General features: G+C 38.8%; 1 protein-coding gene across 1 annotated transcript in view; it reads left to right on the forward strand.

Annotated features, from left to right (window-relative positions):
• LOC128506971 (CMRF35-like molecule 6) overlaps positions 1-21,675 on the forward strand; it is a 72,417-nt gene that overhangs the window by 2,733 nt on the left and 48,009 nt on the right. The window contains 2 exon segments of the mRNA XM_053477588.1: positions 8,748-8,852; positions 11,409-11,411. Of these exon segments, the coding sequence (XP_053333563.1) occupies positions 8,748-8,852; positions 11,409-11,411 (108 nt within the window).

A 21,675-nucleotide genomic window follows, 5' to 3' on the forward strand; every position in this document is an offset into this window, starting at 1 on the left:
CCGAGTGGCTTCTGAAATTTAAAACTGCTGCCCCAGTGACATTCCTACCTATTATTGTATTATTGTACTTCCACATGTGTGGTATTTATCAGGGCCGTGCAGAGACGTTTAATGGGGGCGGGTGCTCAAAGTTAAAAAAGATCGAACAAGATGAATAACAACAACAACTCACGTTCATGACGAATCTAATATGGAATTGCATCATACTGTATGACTGTCATCAGGTGGGGACAATGCAAAGCAAATGTAGCCTATGTTTTACCTGATGGTGTACAATGTTGCTGTTGAGGGATTACTGCTGCTCCTGCTGCTGATAGTGCTGGAGGGCAGGGCTGTGTTGTTCTGAGACATTAAAATGTGCCTAGTTAGCTGATTAAAGCAGTGCTTTAAGATAAAAATAAAATGTAAAAAGATTGGTGACAATGCTTGGAACCATAAGGCAACAGATTAAAAAAAACACTGGGAAATAAACTGAAACCAGGATTAGTAGTACAAAAGACAGCAGTGGTCATGGTACAGATCTGGCCTTAAAAAACGCACGTTTTCGGAAAAGGGATCCCACGACTTGCCGCGAGTGCGCGCGGCAAGCTGTGAAAATGCCCTTCAATACCTGTAGGGGCAGTCGTGTTTCAGTCTAAAGTATTGTGTGTCTACTGAAGCCGAAAAATTTTATGTCTCTTAGGCGCCCATTGACGGCACGCGACAGAGCTCATAAACGTGTCAAGCCCAAACTGATATGTATTTATTCTTCATTTTCATTCAGAATTATTATTATTAGTAGTAGTAGTAGTTCTCCAAATTTATTATTATTATTATTATTGTAACGCACCCGCGCGTGCGCAAAAGGACTACAAAGATGTATGACGTTAGCCTATATTTATGCGCTTCTGACGCAGACTGGTACTGGTGGCTCAGTGGTAGGTGATGCGTCCGTCATGCGGGAAACCCGGGTTCGATTCCCAGCCAGTGCTCAAAATTCCGGTGCTATTCGCTAAAATACCACGATATTTTTATTATATTATCAAGTTATGCTTCAGTACTAAATGCATGTTTGCAATTGAGAAATTTTTTTTGCTTAAGCTATGAAACACATTAGCACTCACCTCACAGTTGCTATAATTTAATGATTATCATAAGCAAAAAGTGTAAAACAAAGGATTCACATTTATTACATTTTCACCCAGAGCAGGATTCGAACCAGGGTCTGGACGATTTTATAGAATATACGGATATTATACAGATATTATTTAAGCAACGCCACACCACGTGGAAAGCGGCAAAAATGCTTCAATTTTATTGGCTGTCACTGAGTGCCAGCTATTCACGACTGGCCCCCGCGGAACACAGAATCCCCGGGCTTTAACTGCGCTTTCTTCATTCGTTATTGCAGGGGCGGACTGGGACCAAAAAGTGGCCCTGGACTTCCTGGCCCACAGCAGCCCACACCATAATACATTGGCTCATTAATGTGGAGATACATTTTTAACACCAGTTACTAGTATAAAAATATAACACAGTACAGAAATCAATGCTATTTAAACATGTTATTTGAAGTATCACTGAACATATATTGGGTCAAAGAAACAAACAAAAAAAAGAACATCAAGACAAACAACATATAAACCTATAAAGACAATATTTTTTATTTTATTCTTTAATTATTATGGTAGTCAATATTAACACAAAATAATGCTGAGAAACATTATTTCAATTAATATTGACCACCATCATAATAACTAGCACAAGTTAATGCTGCTACTAATTTTATTCTGTTTGATTGCCATTCTTTTTACTTGGCTCTGGTAGATCAGGGGAGACGTGTTGGTCATCATCAGCATGTATTATGATGTGGGATGTGGTGCGCTGCTGGATCCAGCCTCACTGTCCCTGACCTGTTATAGGCAGAATCTGTTCATTTGAAGCATTTCACAGCATTTACCTCTAAAGCTTTTTCTTATTTTCGCGTAACCTTTTCTTCTTCCTCCTTTTCATTCATGGAAATTATTATTAATTTGCTCAGAAAATTCGCTGCATCGAGAAAGGATCAATATCTAAAAATTGCCCACGTGTGTGGACAAAGAATACAAAAGTGTATAATCTTTAATAAAGTTAGCCTAATACAATATTGTTTCCAATGCTGAAGCAAACATGATTTTGTTTTAGTCTATTCAGCGCACCCACAGTTACTGTAATCCCCCATCTCACCTTTACAACAGGTGTGAAGTCATCAAACCGGTTTCGCTGCTGGGGGAATTCACAGAATTGGGGGTTTTAAAACAAATTAACAAGACCGAGCAGACGTCAGAGAGGGGGTTTGGTTGGTTAGAAGTGGCGCTGACCGGGGGGGGGTCATATTAAGATCATAAGATCATATTAACGTAGCATTCATCATTCAAAGTTATTCATATCAGTGTATAGTAAGTGTGATTTGAAAAGTGCTATAACTCCACCTGCTACAGTTTCAGCCCAGTGGAACAATCTGACTACACGTGAAGTGCCATGAAAAAATATTTGCCCCTTCCTATTTTTTTTCTTTGCATATTTGTCACACTTGTATAGGTGGAATTTTACCTAAACACTTTAGGTGAGAACGTATAGGTTAATATGTATAGGTGAGAACAGCTGATTCACACTTGGGGAGAGTGAATAATTTGCATTTGAATGTTGTCTGGCATTGTAAGCACACGCAGTGACACTAAAAGAACAATAGGATTAATAGGAATAGGAGGCACTAAAGAGGAGGATTTTAATTTAGACTATAAAAAAATTAACCTGCGTCTATTTTTAGGCGTGCCAGCTGCCACTTTTTAGTCTTATAATGCCCACATGACATGCTGGTACAGAGCTGGACATAACTCATCCATGCCAATGATCCCGGGTTTGCACCCTGCGCTATAAAATACGAGTACGACGGCCATCCGCGGACAGCAGCTCCTGCCTCCGTCCGCACACGCTGGCTGTTCTTTGAAGTCTCTGGGCCGCGTTCCATTTGCCCCGTTTGCATGCCGCACTTCCGCGTTGTGTGTCCGCGTCTCACTCACACCGCGTAGTAAAATCCACTGTAAACCAACAAACCCCGAGTATTTTATAGCGCGGATGAACCCGGGATCATTAGCAAGGAAAGCTCTTCTTCACTATTCGTGCCTAATTCTGCAGCCCCGCTTCTTCGCATATCTGAAGGAGAGGCCGCCTAACTAGTGAGCGAGGAGCGATATTGATTTGGGCGCACGCCGTGACAGGCTGAAAAAAAACTATTGACCTCAAAAATGTAACAGATGAGGACTCTGATTAATGTGCAAAAACTATATAATAAAACTATATAAGACTACATGCCTTTATAAGACTCAACTTTATTTAAGCGCACTCACAATAACGAAAAAACGTGGTTTTATAAATGTTTGAAAGCAAATAAGCTGCGCTGCTCTGTATTGTTTTTGGTGAACTTGAGCGCGACAGAAAATGAACGCAAATGTTTTTATAAATGGTCAGAGTCAGTCTGCTTGCTGTTTTCCCGACGTGTTCATAATCATTAGTCTACTCCTGCCGGTCGCTCTGGAAAACTTAATGCATGCGGCTGAGCGCTGATTAAAACTATGGAGTAAATTAAAGAGGAGAATCACGATGCCGAATCGAAGTCCTGAGCCCAAACCTCATTTAAATTAAATGAACAAATACTATAAGTAAAAATAAAACAATAGCCCACGTTTAGAAACCGTTTATAAATTCTTTCCGACATGAGTTGGCCCGGTGTTATGCGCAGAGCGCCGGGAGATTTCCTGAAGCTCCGAAATCACTGGGGCTTTTTTTCTAAATAGATGCTATCTTTAATAACTGATGGAGGTTTTGAGCTGTATATACACGCAGTTTTGAGGGGTTTAAAACGAATTAGTCCGAGCAGACCTACATGAAAGGTGAGAAGTGAGTAACTGCGCGCGCTGTCGCGGTGTATATACTGTACAACACGCGTTTATCAACCTTTTGATAAAAACGCTGCCTTTTGTAAAGTGAAAGTACTTTACAAAAGACAAACTGCTTTATTTTAGTCATGAATTCACAATCACATCACATTCCAGCTATTATTTCCAGCCGTGGTTAAATAAAGTATGAAATAATTATTAAATGCTGGACACAAACAGCAAATATGATGATTATTATAAAAAGCCCGAAAAAGTTTGTGGTCATAAGATAATATTTACTTAATAATATAATATATATATAGTTCATTCATGTCTTCTGATGATGTCGACACATTTTTTACGTTTTAAATAAGATATGTTGGCATATTCACGAATCAGGACATTCGCATAGTTAAGACTATCAGATAGCCTACTATCAGGAAATTAAAAAATTAATTTCAACACCATGTAAACCGAGACATTGCCATGTCTTTCACTGTTTTGTCCCTGTTAAAACATTACAAAAAATATATAAGAAACTTATTAAGAATTTTAAAGCACGATTTTGGGCATCTCATTTCATCATTATGAAAATAATATGAAGCACATATACACACATTTATCATGAAAGATCTGTTGTAAAGCAAAATAAAATTCATGTTTGCTTCAGCATTGGGAACAATATTGTTTTAGACTAAGTAATTATACACAATTCTTCGTTGTACAGTACTTGGTCCGGCGTTTAAATAAAGTCCTTCCATGCGCCATCTGGCGGATATTCAGTGAAGCACAACACATTTATTTAAATTCCCGAATGTTGCTTACGGCAAGTTGCGGCGCCCCGCGCGCTAAATTGAGGCATCCCGCGGGAAAACACGCGCAGTCTTAATGACCACATCTGTAGGGTGAGAATGTATTAAAAAAAAATCTATACAGTTAGTGTGTGTGTGTGTGTGTGTGTGCCCTGTTAGCACCTTCTAAACATCACAGAGCACAGAACATCACAGCATCAACTTTAAATGGGAGGGATTAGATTGTAGAACTGTAAAATCTTCTTTCTTTCTTTCTTTCTTTCTTTCTTTCTTTCCTTTATTAAAATATTAAAATACAACAGTAAAAAAATAAACCAACAGGAGAATAAACATTTTATTAATCAGAAAACAAAAACAACACAGGGTATGTTTTGGAAAGAGCAGGAAGAAATAAGATGCTTTTCATGTCCTGTTCCAAATTATAACAGTAACTTTCTGTTTGCTGAAATGTCCCAAAAAATGTCAATGACATCACTGTGGTTGACTGGAACATCCTTCTCAACTGCCAAAACAGAAGGTCTGACAACCTCTCCTCTGAGCAAAGGGCGCGAAGTTTGTTTTTAACTAGTTTTAGTTTTGAGAAAGAACGCTCAGTTCACAGTTGCTGTGGACACTGGGAGTGTTCCATATGTCTTCAGCAGCTCAGTCATGTTGGGGAAGATCAGATGTGCATTGTTTTCTTTGACCACTGACAGAATGGATGCCACACTGACTGGTGGGGCCATGAGTATGAAGCATAAAAGACCTTTGTCTGTAATTTGTCTTCCTCCTTAATGTCATAGAACTCGCAGAGTTTCTTTACAGCTTGATGGGCCTCTTTTAAGATTATTTTCCGTCATGGGGCTGTCAGGGTATGTAAGGCATTCAAGATTTCCAAGGTGGATTTATCTTCTCCTTTAAAGCGTCTCAGAAGCTCCTGTGTCATTGTGTCAACAAAAACATAGAACACTTTAACACGGTAGTATTATTGGGAAGTTGTGAAAGCATGGTCATCAGCAGTAGCTGTTCTGGTACCAAACTTAGACTTTGCTGGCTCTTTCCTCCTCCGAGCTTGTCCAGGGACCTCAGATGGGGGGGTCCAGGCCCACTAATGCAGCCTTTTCTCGAGCCTGTTCATAAATTTTCTCAAACTCTTCCTCTGTTCTGCTGTGGTCCAGGCTCTGCAAAACACCAACAATCTTGTATGCTGCAGCCAGGTCAATGTCTTTCTTCTGCAATGCATCAGATGCAGTAGCAGTCACTTGGAAGATGGGACAGGTGATCTCCAGACACAGGATAATTTAAAATTATGCTTTTGAGAAGGATCATTGCATCACCTGCTGAAGAGTCTGAAGGATCTTGCTGTAGTATTTTCTCTAGAAACTGCATGACAGTTGGGAGGATCTTCCTCATTGTCTTGAGGGCAGCTTCTCTGCAGGCCCACCTATTGTCTGACAGCTTCTGCAGCTCCAGTGGGCGCTGATCGGGGTGCAACTTCTCCTGTATTTTAATAAATGCAGAGTGTCGTTTGGATGAATTGGCCACAAAAGTGTAAAGCTTTTCAATTAGGTTGAAAAAGCTGACAAAACACGTTTGACTTTGGCGCTCTCTACTAAAACCAGATTAAGGCAGTGTGCCTGACAGTGGACATTTGGATTTTTTTTTTGTATTCTTGACAGAAGTTCCTCAAAGCGCCCGCTCACGTTTGCAGCCCCATTATAACCTTGACCCCGGATGTTGTCAATCTTTAGATTATTTTCTTTAAGTAGAGCCATCACTAGCTTTTCATCTCCAGTTCTTGACTCCACATTACACACCTGAAGGAAGCGCTCCTTGATTTCCATGTTGTGCACATATCTGACAACAAAGGAAACCTGCTCTGTGTGCGACACATCTGTGGTTTCATCCATCCTATCATAAACCTGATAGAAAAGGTTTCACATTCTTGCATTTCTGCTTGGATGACACGTCTTACTGATGTGGCCAAGGCTTTGATTATGTCAATCTGACTTCTGTTTGAGAGGAGCGAGATGAGAGGTCTTTTTCCAGGTGCCTGTTGCTCTTTTATGGCATCAAGGTGTAAATTAATTACTCTGTCATACTTGCTGAACAACTAACTTTAAGAAATTTCCTCGATTTTGGCTTGACAAGGTCTCATCATCTCCCCTGAAAGGCATACCCTGTCTTGCTAGGTAAAGAGTGATGTCTATCAAATGAGACTAAATTTCTTTGTTTCTCTCTCTTTCTTTGTCTTTTGCAGCTTGTGACACTTGGTCAGCTACTTCAAAAGCTTCAAAAAACTTTTTTTAATGAGTTCCACCCCACCATACCACACATGTGAGTCTCTGAGTCACTGTGCTCTTTAATCCTTTCTAAAGCCCTTCTCCACCGACTAAACCCTTCCATTTTCCAGGTTTTGCGACTTGTGTACTTTTCATCATTTAAGAAAAGATGGCAGCTGAAACACAACATAGCATCAACACTTGGAGAATACTCTAGCCATGGATTATTCTCATACCACTTCTTTTGAAACGATCGTCTCTCTTTATTCTTTGGATATTCATAAGAAATAAATATGGATAAAGAGAAATACTAAAGAAAATAAATTTAACTTGTAAAATAAACTTTACAAATAAGGGCATAATAAAATTATTACAAAATATAGAACTATAGAAGAAAATAAAGAAAGTATATATATATTTTAAAGTGGCTAATGGTTGTGCAAATATGCATAAAAAGTGACTTATTAAAATTTCCTGTGCAATGGTCCAGAATGAAATGAATGAAAAGATAAATGACAGTACTGGTTGGCAGGATCCAATATTATTACACATTAGAATAAAGGCCTCATCATACTGTATGTGGAATTGTATGACATGGGCAGGATCAGTTGGGTGTGCAAGTCCAAGTAGGTTTGAGAATGTCCTCTCTACGGCTTCACTGGCTTCACTCTCCTCCTCTCTGGGCTCTGGCTCACTCTCTGACTTTCTCACTCCAGTCTCTTTCTCCTGTGACTCAGTCTTTGCCTTGCTTCCTCCTTCCATCTCCTCATCTGAACTATCACCCTCCACTTGCTGTTTATCTGAGAACAACGCACAATTTAATAATCTATTATTTAATTATCTACACTTAACTTTTGCACCTAGTCCATGATAAAGTAATGATAGAAAATAGTATAGAACCAAAATATTGCAACTTTTTTTATTATTGTTTTTCTTCTTGAATACCTCTACAATGCAACAACTGGTACATGTGTTAATGTTACCTGTGCTCTTTGTAATCCAACGGTTGAGGAATCCACTGCCTTTAGCAGCCTCACAGCTCATTTTGTAGCTGTTTCTTCCTCCACTCCTTACGAGGCATGTCTGGAATATTTGTTACATTATTAGTAATAATTTTTAAAAATCCATACACATAAAGCACAAACATGCACATGCAGTGCTTATTAAATGTTTAAACTGTAGAGATACAATCATTTTACTGCTGTAAAATCAACATTTTATCTAATTTGTAATATAAACCTAATATCTGTTAATATATATATATATATTTAAAACAGTGGAGTTATTTGAATATCATAAATATAATAATCCATAATTATGTAATCCATATTAGATAGTTTTTAGTGAAATAAAAGCCCTCCAGAAAAGAAGGGAAAGGTCCTGTAACTTACTAAAACGGTGGACAGAGCTACAAACCCCCTGTAACACCCTTACCCAGTTAGCTAGCGGTTATTGACCACCACTACTTGTGCAGTTTATAAAAGGACACCAACTTGCAGAAAATGTGTGTGCACTTTGCGAGCTCATACCCCTCAAGGGCGAGCATTGGTTAATGGCAGTCATGTGACTAATGCAAGCCAGATCCTTTTATTTAGCAAAACTGAAATTATTAGTTACATTTTATTGTTGAGGGGCAAAGACAGGGTTCCACACGCACATACACTTTATATATAAAAAAAAAAAAAAAGAAAAAACACAAGAAAAGGGCACTTGCTGTAATTGAATAACTGTTTGGTTAAAATTAGAATCTAAATGATCAGAATAATGTTTTTTTGCAGGATTTCCAACATCCATTCTCATCATTACTGTGTCTGTGGTTCTGGTGCTGATTCTCTTTGCTCTTATATTGACTGTCACACTACAGAGAAAGAAGAAGACTCGAGGTACCGCAAACACACACATGCATGTTTAGTTTCAGTCAAATAACCAGTTTTTTACTTTATGGCTGTTTGATTTGGCCAGCGCCTGTGCAATGGGGACCAGCACTTAATGTCAAATTAGATAAATGTTTGGGGAACATTGTATCATTTAGGAGAAAAAAAAAGGAAATGCCAAGGCTGTTTGGTGTGGAGAATTGTGGTTTTAGTAGGTCTAAAAACCGCCAGTGTTTCTAGTGTTATGTCACGAACTGCGTGTAATGGCTGGTGTTGATCACCCTGGGCGGAAGGAGCAGGCATAGAGGCAGAGGGGTTGTATGACCAAAAAAATAAAAAGTCTTTTAATGATGGTAAACACAAAAGTATAAATAAAGACACAAAAACAAAGGAACAACCAAACTCAAACAATACTTAACTTTGTGCTAACAAGGACTCTCTGGCAGGAGGACGAATAACACACATCCTGTGACGTAACACAGGCCGAAGGAGGACAAACACGTAACGGGACACAAACTATGCACGGAGCTGAAACTGGACACTAGGCGGAGGACACGTAGAGACTAGGCGGAGGACACGTAGAGACTAGGCGGAGGACACGTAGAGACTAGGCGGAGGACACGTAGAGACTAGGCGGAGGACACGTAGAGACTAGGCGGAGGACACGTAGAGACTAGGCGGAGGACACGTAGAGACTAGGCGGAGGACACGTAGAGACTAGGCGGAGGACACGTAGAGACTAGGCGGAGAAGAGAGACGGGACTAGGGCTAAAGACATGGCAATCAGCTAGGCATGGCTTTTAGCTAAACATGGTTAAGATTACTCTTAACCATGGCAGTCAGCTACACATTCACCTAGCTAAGCATGTCTTTAGGCCGACATGCACTAAGCTACACTTACCTAATAGCTCACCACACATTAGGGAATTGGGGGCACAGAAACACAGAGACGGAGGATACCCATCTGGCTAGGCAAGGCGGCACTCCCAGGCTAGGCGCACTGGGACACTAGGGAGGCAGGAAACACTGAACAGCTAGAGACACAAAGGGGCTATGGCTAGAAGCATGCTAGTTAGCTCAACATAGATTTTAGCTAAACACACTCCTAGCCAAACACACACCTAGCTACTTACCTGATCTAGCTAAACACACATGAAAACAAGGGGACAAGAACCGCAACCCATACATACACAGATGACATGACGGAATCAGCTCCACACACACACAGAACATCTACGGAGAAACATTGCCAATATGAGAGCCCAAGTCAACAAAACATAAATCAAAATATAAACTAAACAAAGAACAAAACAAACCAAAACAAAATGCCCACACAAATGACAGAGGTTAAACCAAAAATGCTCGACCCAGTTTCCCAGACTGAACAGCTATTTATAGATGGATTAATGGCTACCTCGGCTCAGGTGTGCACTCGCATCACCTGACCGAGGTGCCTGCTGGGAAACTGAGTCAGCCAACAAAAAATAAAAATAAAAAACAGCGACCTCTGGTGGTGGACCCTTACATGTTAAAGAGAGTTTTTCCAGAACCTACGGAAATAAAATCCTAAATCCAGGATAGTGTCAGTGGTTAAGAGATTATGAAAACACTATACAAACATTTTTATTGGTTTATGTAAAGTCTAAAAGAAATCTTCTCATTGTATGGGTATTTGTTTTGTAGGCTAAAAAAGTTTACATTTTCACAAAGACCTATGAAACAAAATTAGTTTTAATTTATATTAAATTTTATGACTTGTACAGTAGGTAGTCAACCAGAATGCCTAATACCGCAGTGCTCACCACCGTGGCAAATTGACAGCGGCCGATCACATTTCAATGTCATTCGTAAAATGATAGCCACATGGTGCAAAGGGACATTTAATAAAAATATCTGCAATTGCCACAGTTTTTAATTTTAAGTAGAGCTTAAGGCATAAAAAAGTCATAATATGTTGTACATAAAAAAATATTACAGTGATGATAATTTCCACATCAACATTTCCACTTTATACAACAAACATGAAAAATCAGAATCAGAGCTATTGATACAGTACAAAAAATATGAGCACACAGCAAAATCTCGTGCTCCCCCCTTTGTGCATACATTAGCCCGGTGTTTCGGCTGTCACTTGGGACCCATCCGGTTGGAGTTTTTAATACCTTTTCTAAAGTATTTTAGCATGAGCTCGGTTTATGCTACCAATTTCCCATGTTCACCAACATTCTAAAGTCAGCTTTAGATTGACATTAACACTAGAAGCGCCGAGCAGCGGTCATTTGACCGCAAGGGGGTAAAAAAAAAAAAAAAACTTTACCCTCGATCAAATTCCAGGACCCTCCTTCCATGACTTTTCCTAGATCTGTGAGCTTAATCACCCTGTATGCTTACATTTTCAAAATCGCACCAGTAAAAGCCAGTATAAAGCTATTTTGCTCTTATTTACGTGAAATCGCTGACAGCTGCGCGTCGGTCATGCCGTTTCCTGCCTTTTCCAACCTGCGATTCTCATTTCTCTCAGCAGATGGCGCAAGGAATCGCGCAAACTATCTATGCGTCATTCAGTGTGTATATGTAACTATCTCAGGTTTCATTCCATATATGCACTTATATATATACTAATTATCACTACATAAGTACCCCAACACCTTTGATCATGAGTTTCAGCTGAAACTAATTCATATGTGTGTGTGTGTGTGTGTAATCGAGGCCGGCTCTACGCAGGGCAAGAGGGGCAGCGCACCCTCAAATATATGTCTGCACATGTTAATATATTCCTAAAATTTCGATATTAAAAAAGCGGCCACGGAGTGGACCAGTTTATATATTAATCTTAATATTAATATATTAATCAGTTTATATATTAATCTAAGCATGAACTTAGCAGCATTGTTTCGTTCAGATTCCGCTTCAGTGTGTTTCTTAATCTTTCCCCACATTTTTGTGTCAAACTCTTATACACACACACACATATATATATATATATATATATATATATATATATATATATATATGTTTTATACTTGATACTTGGTATTACTTGAGTTTAGTTTAGCACACAAAAAACAGAAACGTCCTTTCTGGTAAATCAACTGCATATGTGTTTTATTTACAGCAATTCTTTAAAAAATGAATATACATTGTACAGTACAAGGTAAACACGAGGAAGATTACAAAATAAAAAAAACAAACAGTGTCTACTTTATTACCAGCTTAGTATACTGTGCGTTGAGATGCTGAAATCTCTTGCATGTTGCCCCTATATTTTGTGCTTCCATTCCAAGTGGAGAGATATTTGACCGACAGCCTAGAAACAAAAGAACTGTAGGTGTGATCACAACCCCCTCCGAACGACCGTGCCATCAATCACTGACCACCTCCGAAGTTCCCTTTTATTACATGAATCTTATGTGGGCATAATCAAGGCATAATCTTCGGTTATGACATAGCATAGTTTATTATCTGTTGTGGTAGATCTGATTTATTCAAATTTAATATTGTTTTAGCGATAATTTCACGGAAGCGAGTTCAGAACTAAATCGCTGCTCCTGCTCCATCCAAGACGTTCAGAAGTTTCAAATAGAATGAAAAAACTAATAAATTTTCTCCATACGATATAAAATTAAGTAGAGCTTTCCTTTTTGTTATAGTACGAAGCCCCTAGATGGACAAAGGAGGATAAAAAAACGACAGAAAAAAGTCATGCCAAAAACTTTTTGGGTTATAATGCAAAACATGACTTGTTTTTTTTTTTCTGCCGTTTTTCCCCTTTTCCTTTATCCCCTTAGAGACTGTAGTAGGTTTTCTCAGTTGAATATGAAAAAAGATACCGCTGATTATCAACGCGGGAATAAATGGCGCATTGTCCAAATGCAAGTTTATCTTGGAGCTAAACTATTTGCTCTTGGTAAAAACGCCATCTAGCGATCATTGTGTGTCAGCAGCAGCTTCCCATTCAAAACAATAGGCGGTCAAATGACCGCTGAACCGCGTTATTAGTAGGTGACACTGGCACGGCGCTTCTAGTGTTAAACATTACATATTTTACCCACTCATTCCTTCATTTATCTCATAAAAGGGGTTTGTAAATTCTAATTACACCTTTTAAGTTATGCAGAATAATTAAACAATATACACAGAAATAAAAGATACTGAGTAAATATATCTAAATACATTTTGCCCTACTGGCACATCTTAAAGATGTTTAAAATAGTGTATGCCTTTGTTCATTAAAAGGCATGTGCTCTGGAGGTTAATAAGTGTCCAGGTGTGACTTGGTGGTTCCCTCACACCTCTGGGTGAAGCTGTAAAACTGTCTGCTTTGTTTACCGGATCACCGATTTACACCCTTGTTTTGGGGAATTATTTCGAGGCGCCTTGTGAAGTTTCCTGCAGCTTCATTTTATAGACGCGCCTTTATGATCGCTAAGTTATGATCGCTAATCAGATGAGATTATCAGAATTGCGACATGCAGGCTGGAGAGGGTGTTCTGGAATGTGATCCACTGACTCTTTCTCTCTCTTTGAGAGCCCTGTTCATCGCTACAAAAAGTTCTATAGGGTTAGCACCAGTTATCACAGGACAAGGATCTCCTACATTATACTACTGTATTTTTCATTGCTTATACTGAGTTTGATTTGATTTTACCCAATGTTATGTGCTATATGTGTGTGTATGTATGTGTATGTATGTGTGTGTGTGTGTGTGTGTGTGTGTGAGAGAGAGAGAGAGCGTGCATATATTGTGATTCATCCAAGGTTACTAAAGCCTGGCTTACTACTAGTAATAAAATTATTTTAATGTAACTCATCCCAATCACAAAATCAGCCAACGATGTAAACAGATTACACAACAAAGTACATAGTTTTATTGGACATGGTTGTTTTGGAATGTTCAGCAAAATTGTCCATTAAGATTTCTCACCTTACCTTTCTCACCTTCCACTCCTCGCAAGTGAATCTTTGTTCTTTTAATGAAGTTCTTAAAAACCCAAAACATTTATTTATACTGCGAAAAAAATGTTATGGGTCACATAAGCACAAACCAGCACAGATACATGTGATCAAGTGTTTAACTGTTGTTTTCATTTGTTTTATGACCAAAAATAATCTAGCCCAACTCTTTGACTATTTAGAACAAAGTTGTCTCTATTAACAAACCTATTTACCACAGAGTGTGTAAAATACTGTTTTGGGAATTCTGGAATGTAAATTAACTGCCTGTGCTAATGCTAACCATTGAAATTTGTTAGCATTAGCCACTGTCTGTCTGTATTACAATCTGCATTAAATTAACCAAGAATTTATTTAATGTGCTTTTCATACAAATAAGTTTAGCCATATAACACTCGTATATAAGCATTAGTTCACCTTTGAAGCCAAACTACAACTTGCCGAGTACTGAAGACCACCCCCCCCCCCACCACACACACACACACATTTGTTAACCAATAAACACTTCACGATTTTTATTCAGCTTTTGTTAACTAAGTGCTCGCGCTACTGTGAAAAGTCACGGGCAAAGTGGGGAAAATATAAACTCGGGTATGAGCATTTAGCTCGCTAGCTCCTGTATATCTATCCTCAGCTTGTGTCCCTCATGAACTGCATCACATTATATTCCAGTCACAGAAATAACCTGCAGATTACCTCTTACCCAAAGAATAAATAAATGCTAAATTTATCTAAATCCAATCAACACTCATTTGCATTTTCAGAGAGCAACAAGTTTTTCGAGTAGGTGCAGCTTTTTGTAATAGCGACATTAATATTAATTTTGAAGCTTTAGCAACTTTTTAAGGAAAAAAGGAGTGACATTGTGAGTTTGTGACACTGACAGTAAGCTGTAATGTTAACTCCAGACTTGGTAAACAGACCATTAAGTTCTCTAAAGTTACATCTGACTGCTGCTGGTGCTGCCAGTGATATTTAAAACAGCGATAAAAAACTAAACTGGGAAATAAATTGTAAACTACCCCAAACAGATGTGATTGAAACTCAGCGCAGCTAAATTGCTGGCTTGTGTTGACGTGTTCTTGTGAACAATGCACCATCTAGTGGTGGCCCCAGGTAAATGAATAAATAGGACTTTAATGGGTGTGTGCCAAAGCTGTGAGTCTGCACTGTGTATTTACTTAAATTTAACTGTATCTCTTCTCATCTTTCTTCAGGCTCTGAAACAGTGACACAATCTCCCAGAGAGGTACATAATAATGATTTACTACAGATATCACTTTCACACTATACTTTAATTGTTCTAATTTAATTGTGATGAATTTTATTTAACATTTCAGACAAATGAAGATTATGAAAATGATCAAAATGTTCATCCTGTTAAAGGAAGAGAAAATGTCACTTTATCTGAATCTGTCTACCAGAGTCTGAACCCAGCCACCAACCAATCAGATTCAGTCTACCAGGGTCTGAGCCTAACTAATAACCAATCAGATTCAGTCTACCAGAGTCTGAACTTAACTAACAACCAATCAGATTCAGTCTACCAGACTCTGACTGTTACTAGCAACTGATGAGACTCAAGACGCCTCTGCTCACCATCAAAGAGGGTCAGGATTCAAAAGTAAAAGTAGCAGTGTTTATTGTGCCTGCAAAATCCATGTTGCTTGTCCTGAGGATTATTAACCTTAATTGTTTTCCTTTTTTTTGTATTGCTTCATATAATAATAATAATAATAATAATAATAGCAAAGAATCTTCAACCTGCAGTCTAAATTTTACATGTGTTGCCAAGTCTGCATGTACTTCTGCTCTAGATACAAATTATTAGTATTATTAGTATTATTATTATTGTTATTATTATTAAACACCTTGCTTGTAGTTTGTCCCAAAAACATTAACACAAGTACTATATTAGTTTCTATTTTATATGTTTTACACCTTTTATTTGTATACTTGGCTTATGAATGTAAAGCTGTCTGAACATCTTCATGACATTTTACAAAATTAAATCTCAAACTACACACAGAGTGTATATTGAAAACACCCTTTAACACAAAAAAGTGTCATATATGCATCATATTAATAAATTAATAATTTGTTTAATGTAATTAGGTAAAACTGTTTTTAAGTTACTGTGTGTACTGTACTCATGGCTTATGTAGCCCACAGAGTGACTCTATCACGTTCAATAGAGTATGGAAGATAACTACGAATAATAAGTAGACCAGATTCAGTAGGTTTTAGGTTTGAAAGGGGCCTTTAAGTGATGTTAAGTGATGCAGTGAGTCAGAAACACAAGACACAGTAGTAAAAATTAACTATTTGTATTTACCATGTGTGTGTGTATGTTTAACAAATATCAAAAATGGAATTCAAATTATATTACAATGTTTCCAATGAGAACTCTAGTAATACATTCAATATGTAACTACAATACAAAAAAAAAAAAATAATAGACCTGGGTCTAATAAAGCCTTAGTACTCAACTTTGGACCATCACGTGAACTTTAATTTGGTTTGTTATTGTGTGTGGACAATGGGTTATTTAACACAATATTTTTCTATCAATTATGTGATTTAGAACATATAAAAGCATTTGCAAATGTATACAACCCTTAGTCTTTGGCAATGGCAGCGTTGGCCTTATTAGAGGACATTGTCAGTGGCCGAATCCGAAGGGAACTCGTTTTTAGGGATTATAGTGATTTTCTGGCCCACGATGATGACTGGCTTATTAGCCGTTTCAGATTTCCAAGAGCTATCCTTTTGGAGCTCTGTGCTGAGGTGGGTCCAAATTTGGAAAGAGAGACAGCGAGGAGCCACGCAATACCGGTTCCCTTACAGCTGCTGACAACGCTTGGTTTCCTGGCAACTGGTCCTTTCCAAAAGGAACTGGCAGACCGCTCGGGGTTAAGCCAGTCGTCTTTGAGCTGTGCAATGCCAGCTGTATGGGACGGGATCATCCGCATGTCTAGCAGGTATATAAGGTTTCCATACCATGCAGTTGACCAGCCAAACATTAAAGCACAATTTGCAGCGATCGCCGGTTTTCCTAATGTATTTGGAGCGATCGACTGCATGCACACTGCTATAAAGGCACCATCTGAAGACGAATTTGCATACGTGAATCGGAAACATTTCCAATTAATAAATGTGCAAATAATATGTGATGCTCAAATGCGCCAACAAATGTTGTGGCAAGGTGGCCTGGGTCAACCATTCATCCTCACAAAAGCATGGTTGGGATGAGGCTCCAAGGTGGCAGGGTGCGCGATGGGTGGCTTCTTGGTGAGTGATGTATTTAAAGATATTATTCCAGCTAAGTTTTTTTTTATTTTTTTATTAATTTCAAAGGAAAAACTTGCAAATAACAGTTTATATTCGGTCTACCGCCGATAGGAGCAGCTCCAATTCACATTCTGTGAAGTTTCTCTTCTTGCTTGCTTTTGCCATTGCTTTTTCGTTTGGTTTTGCCAAAGTGGAGTCATTAACATATTTATATGGAGGAGGAGGCAGGGAGGGGTTTTGCGCTTGTGCACGTGCGCTCAATTTCACGTTAATTCGAATGTACAAAGAGAATATGCGTGGGATTCCACGTATGCAGTAAAAAAATCTGATGTATGAAACACTGCACACATTTACAGCTTTGTCCATACGCAATGTTTTAGTATGAATTCAACGCAAGTTTTTGTACATGAAAGTTTTTGCCTTTTCGAGAAAAGAGATCCGGCTGAAAATGCCCTTTATTACCTGTAGGGTGCAGTCATGTTTCAGTCTAAAGTATTATGTGTCTACTGAAGCTGAAAATGTTCTCTCTTTTAGACGCCCATTGACAGCAAGCAACGGAGCTCATAAACGTGTGGAGCTCAAACTGTAAATACTGATATGTATTTATTCTTCATTTTCTTCTCTCCTTCTATAATACTTCGTTAACTGCGCTTTCTCCATTCAGTATTATTATTATTATTAGTAGTAGGAGTAGTAGTGGTGGTGGTACTAGTAGTGTGAATAACAGTTGAATTTATTATTATTGTTATTATTGTTATTATTATTGTAACTTATTATTGCACGTGTGTGCAAAAAGCCCAAAACAATATTGTTTTATTGTGTTTATGCGCTTTAAATATAAACTAAACAATAAACACTGCCTTTTGCAAGTGAAAGCGAGTTGCGCGTGCGGCTTTTTGATCAAAAGGCTGATGAACGTGTGTACAGATATGAGCAGATTTATCGTTAAAACTACAGACATGAAATGAAACAAACACAAAAGTATGTACTACTCTCTGAATACAACGCGACTGCACGCAGAATCCCCGGGCTTTGACTGCACTTTGTCCATTCATTAGTACTGTAGTAGTACACTAAAAAATGCTGGGTTTTTGTAAACACATTGTTGGGTTGTTTATGCTAGGTCAAAATTCTGTGTTATTTTGGGTACTTTAAATCACACTGTTGGGTTGCTTTTGCTATGAATACTAAAAGTGTTGCATGATTAAACTCAATGCAAAAAAAAGGTGTTTATGCAGTAAACCCATAGATGAAAATGATGATTTAAGAATTTAATTAAACACGAATATATATATATATAAGTGCCATTTTAATTTAAATCCAACATTTTAATGGTTAGTGATTGGTGCATGGGCGTCAACTCGCACGTTCTGTAATATTCCATTGTCATTCATACAGCTGTTGTTTTAGAGCTCTAACTAAAGCATTCTCTAGTAAGTAAGTAGGTAAGTAAGTAAGTTAGTACAGTAGCTTCTAACACCAGGCTAAATCCCAAATCCCTCTCTAACCCTTGATCAAGGGCACTACTTGATGTGTGAAGGGCTTAGCTACATATATTGAAGGTGGATCTAGCTCAAACTTTAGTGTGCTTTAGTTTTCTATATTGGATTCTTCTCCACTGGTAAGGTAGGTTTTTAACTTTTGTACTGTTTTTGAACCACGATTGGTTCTTACTGTACCTAGTTTTTGCTGTTTGGTAGTGTTGATTGCAGTGTGATTGAAGTAGGTCTAAAGCAATTTTTCTCAGGTAATTAATCAAGAGTAGTTTTTAAGCTTCCTTAAGTTGTGAATTGTGGGAAGGGCTTAGCTACATATATTGAAGGTGGATCTAGCTCAAACTTTAGTGTGCTTTAGTTCCCATTCAAAGGCTACACTCTATGCTGCGTGAAAACGCTATGGGAACATCTTTTCGTGTTGCCGGTTGTGAAGCATGTGTGTATCAAACACGTGAAATTTTGGCTTACATAACCTCGATCAGGTGACATCGTCTAATGAGACACACCTGCAGGTTATAAATAGGAGTAAACCGGAACCATTCCTTAGATCTTAACTTCAACTTTGTTTTGTGTGAATATTGTTGATGCAAAGGCACGTGGTTAACATGGCGATGCCCTAGATAGAAGAGACGTTTGCGGGCTATCTCTCTCCTGGGACATTATCCTCACTAAAGAAGCCATCACTTCCCTCCAAGCCGTGTAGAACTTCTTCTACCCTGGAAGGAAAGGCGTTCCAAGCAGCAGGTCAGGCCGGCGCTTCTTTGCACACCATGGCGGTATTACAAGCGTACCAGGCTGATCTGCTGAAGGATTTGAGCACGAGCAGCACCGTGAATAATAAAGCATTTGCAGAATTACGCCGGGCTACTGACTTGTCCCCTTCGTGCGACCAAACAGACGGCCCGTTATAATTAGTGATCATATTTACATTTAAATAATTTTTAACAAAGTTATAAGGGGGAAAAAAGCTTTAAATGAACAGGAAACATACTGAATTACAGACAGAATTCTATTACAAACCAGCTTGTAAAAAGTTTTATAAATTTCATGCAGTCTAATACAATGATTCTTGCATCTTACTGTATCTACACCGCGCGCTGCAACAGCTGTCTACAATGTAGGATTGTACTACAGACACAGATTATTTAAATGTAGATATGATCACTAATTATAAAAGATTTTGATGCATTATGTCGCATATGTCCATTATAGATATAAAAAGCCAATGGCAGTTCTTTCAGCCTTCAATAGGTCATTAAAATGCAACTGTGGTTTAATATAACTGTATTCCCCTACAGGTCTCTATCCTAAAGATAGTGGATTGTTGATATGTCTGGCTGTCTGAATATCTAATAGACACATCAAAAGTGTTCCCCGCTCATATTCCTCTGGGACATAAGGGTAAACCATATAATCACGTTGCTTGAGGTCTCTGGAGAATAGAGTAAATTGACCGATAGCGCCATCTTCTGTTTTGAAAGAGGAAGTTGCTCGAGTGCATTTGTGAGAAAGTACGTTGTGCGCATTTGTGAGAAAGTCGATTTTTTTTCCTTGCAAAGCAGATTGTGTTTGTTAGCAAAACGCTGCATTTGTAAGAAAGTCTATTTTTTCTTTGCAAAGCAGATTGTGTTTGTTTGTTAAATTTTGGCACACAATTAACTCCATAGAGAGCGTCAGCAGCCGGAACCCCGTAAGGACTGCGGTACGGCTCGCTGCCCCTCACAAGCCGCCTCAAAGAGATAAGACCGCCTCACAGTCTTTTTTCTTTTTTAAGAAGAAGTTTTCTAAGAAGCTCATGCGTCCAGGATCCCCAGGGAGGGGCGCGTAACTTTCTTTCCTATAAGAAGGTGCCCTCCCTGGCACCCTCAGGGGGTCGGTGTTCAGTTTCCGTCGCCTTTGGTGTTTCGGACAACACCGGTCTCCAACAGCACTTTAGCCCTTCGGTCATATCCTGCTGTACTCCAGAATGCCGGACAAGTTCTTGTCCTTTAAGGCGATTTACATTCCAGGGAATATGAATATGTAGTAAGGTAGGTTATTACCTTTTGTACTGTTTTTGAACCACAATTGGGTCTTACTGGGGCCAGCGGTAGCACAGTGGCTAATGCATTGGACTACGGTTCGGAAGATCCCAGGTTCAAACCCCACAACCACCAAGTTGCCACTGTTGGTCCCTTGAGCACGACCCTTAACCCTCAACTGCTCAGATGTGGAATGCAATAAAAAATGTAAGTCGCTCTGGATAAGAGTGTCTGCCTAAATGTTACTGGACCTAGTTTTTGCTGTTTGGTAGTGTTGATTGCAATGTGATTGAAGTAGGTCTAAAGCAATTTGTTAGCTACATATATTAAAGCAGTCTCCTATAAGCATATCCTGCAACAAAGTTGGTCAAGAATCTAGAGGGCAAGTGCACAGAGAATTGACAAACTCTTGTTTATTAAGAAATTACACGTTTTTATAGACAGTTACCTCAGTCTAGGATGTGTGTTCAACCCTATCTCTGTCAGTTCTCACAGACCAATATGCTTTTTCTCACACAGCAGAGGCAGATTTCCCAGAAACCCCATCTACCCTCCAGTACTGTCTCATTGCCCTCATTGCTCATTACAGAGGTGGGCTCTGTAACTGCCAATCTGCTATGAAGAAAGATTTTATCTCCACTCTAGCTACCCATTACTGTTTTGACTTTCTGGCACTAACTAAGACCTGGATATCTCCTCAGAACTCAGCTACACTGGCTGCCCTATCCTTTGCCTATGTATTCTCTTACTCTCCACAAGAAACTGGCAGAGGGGGTGGTTAGGGTTTGCTGTTGTCTAAGAGATGGTCCGTCTCGCCTATTATCCTATCTCAACTCAGTTTTTCATCATTTAAATTTCATGCAGTTAAGGTAACCTCTCCAATTAACCTTTACATCATAGTTATTAACCATCCTTCTGGCTCTCTAGGAAACTTTCTGGATGAAAAAGACATGCTTCCTAGTCTTTTTCCTGCTGCTGACACTCCTCTCACTGGTCTAGGAGATTTCAACCTTCCATCTGACAAACTCCAATCCTCTTTCCTTCTCTCTCTCTCCTTAACTCCTTTCTTTA

This window comes from Clarias gariepinus, chromosome 18, assembly GCF_024256425.1.
Source record: "Clarias gariepinus isolate MV-2021 ecotype Netherlands chromosome 18, CGAR_prim_01v2, whole genome shotgun sequence".
In the NCBI taxonomy this organism is placed as follows: Eukaryota; Metazoa; Chordata; class Actinopteri; order Siluriformes; family Clariidae; genus Clarias; species Clarias gariepinus.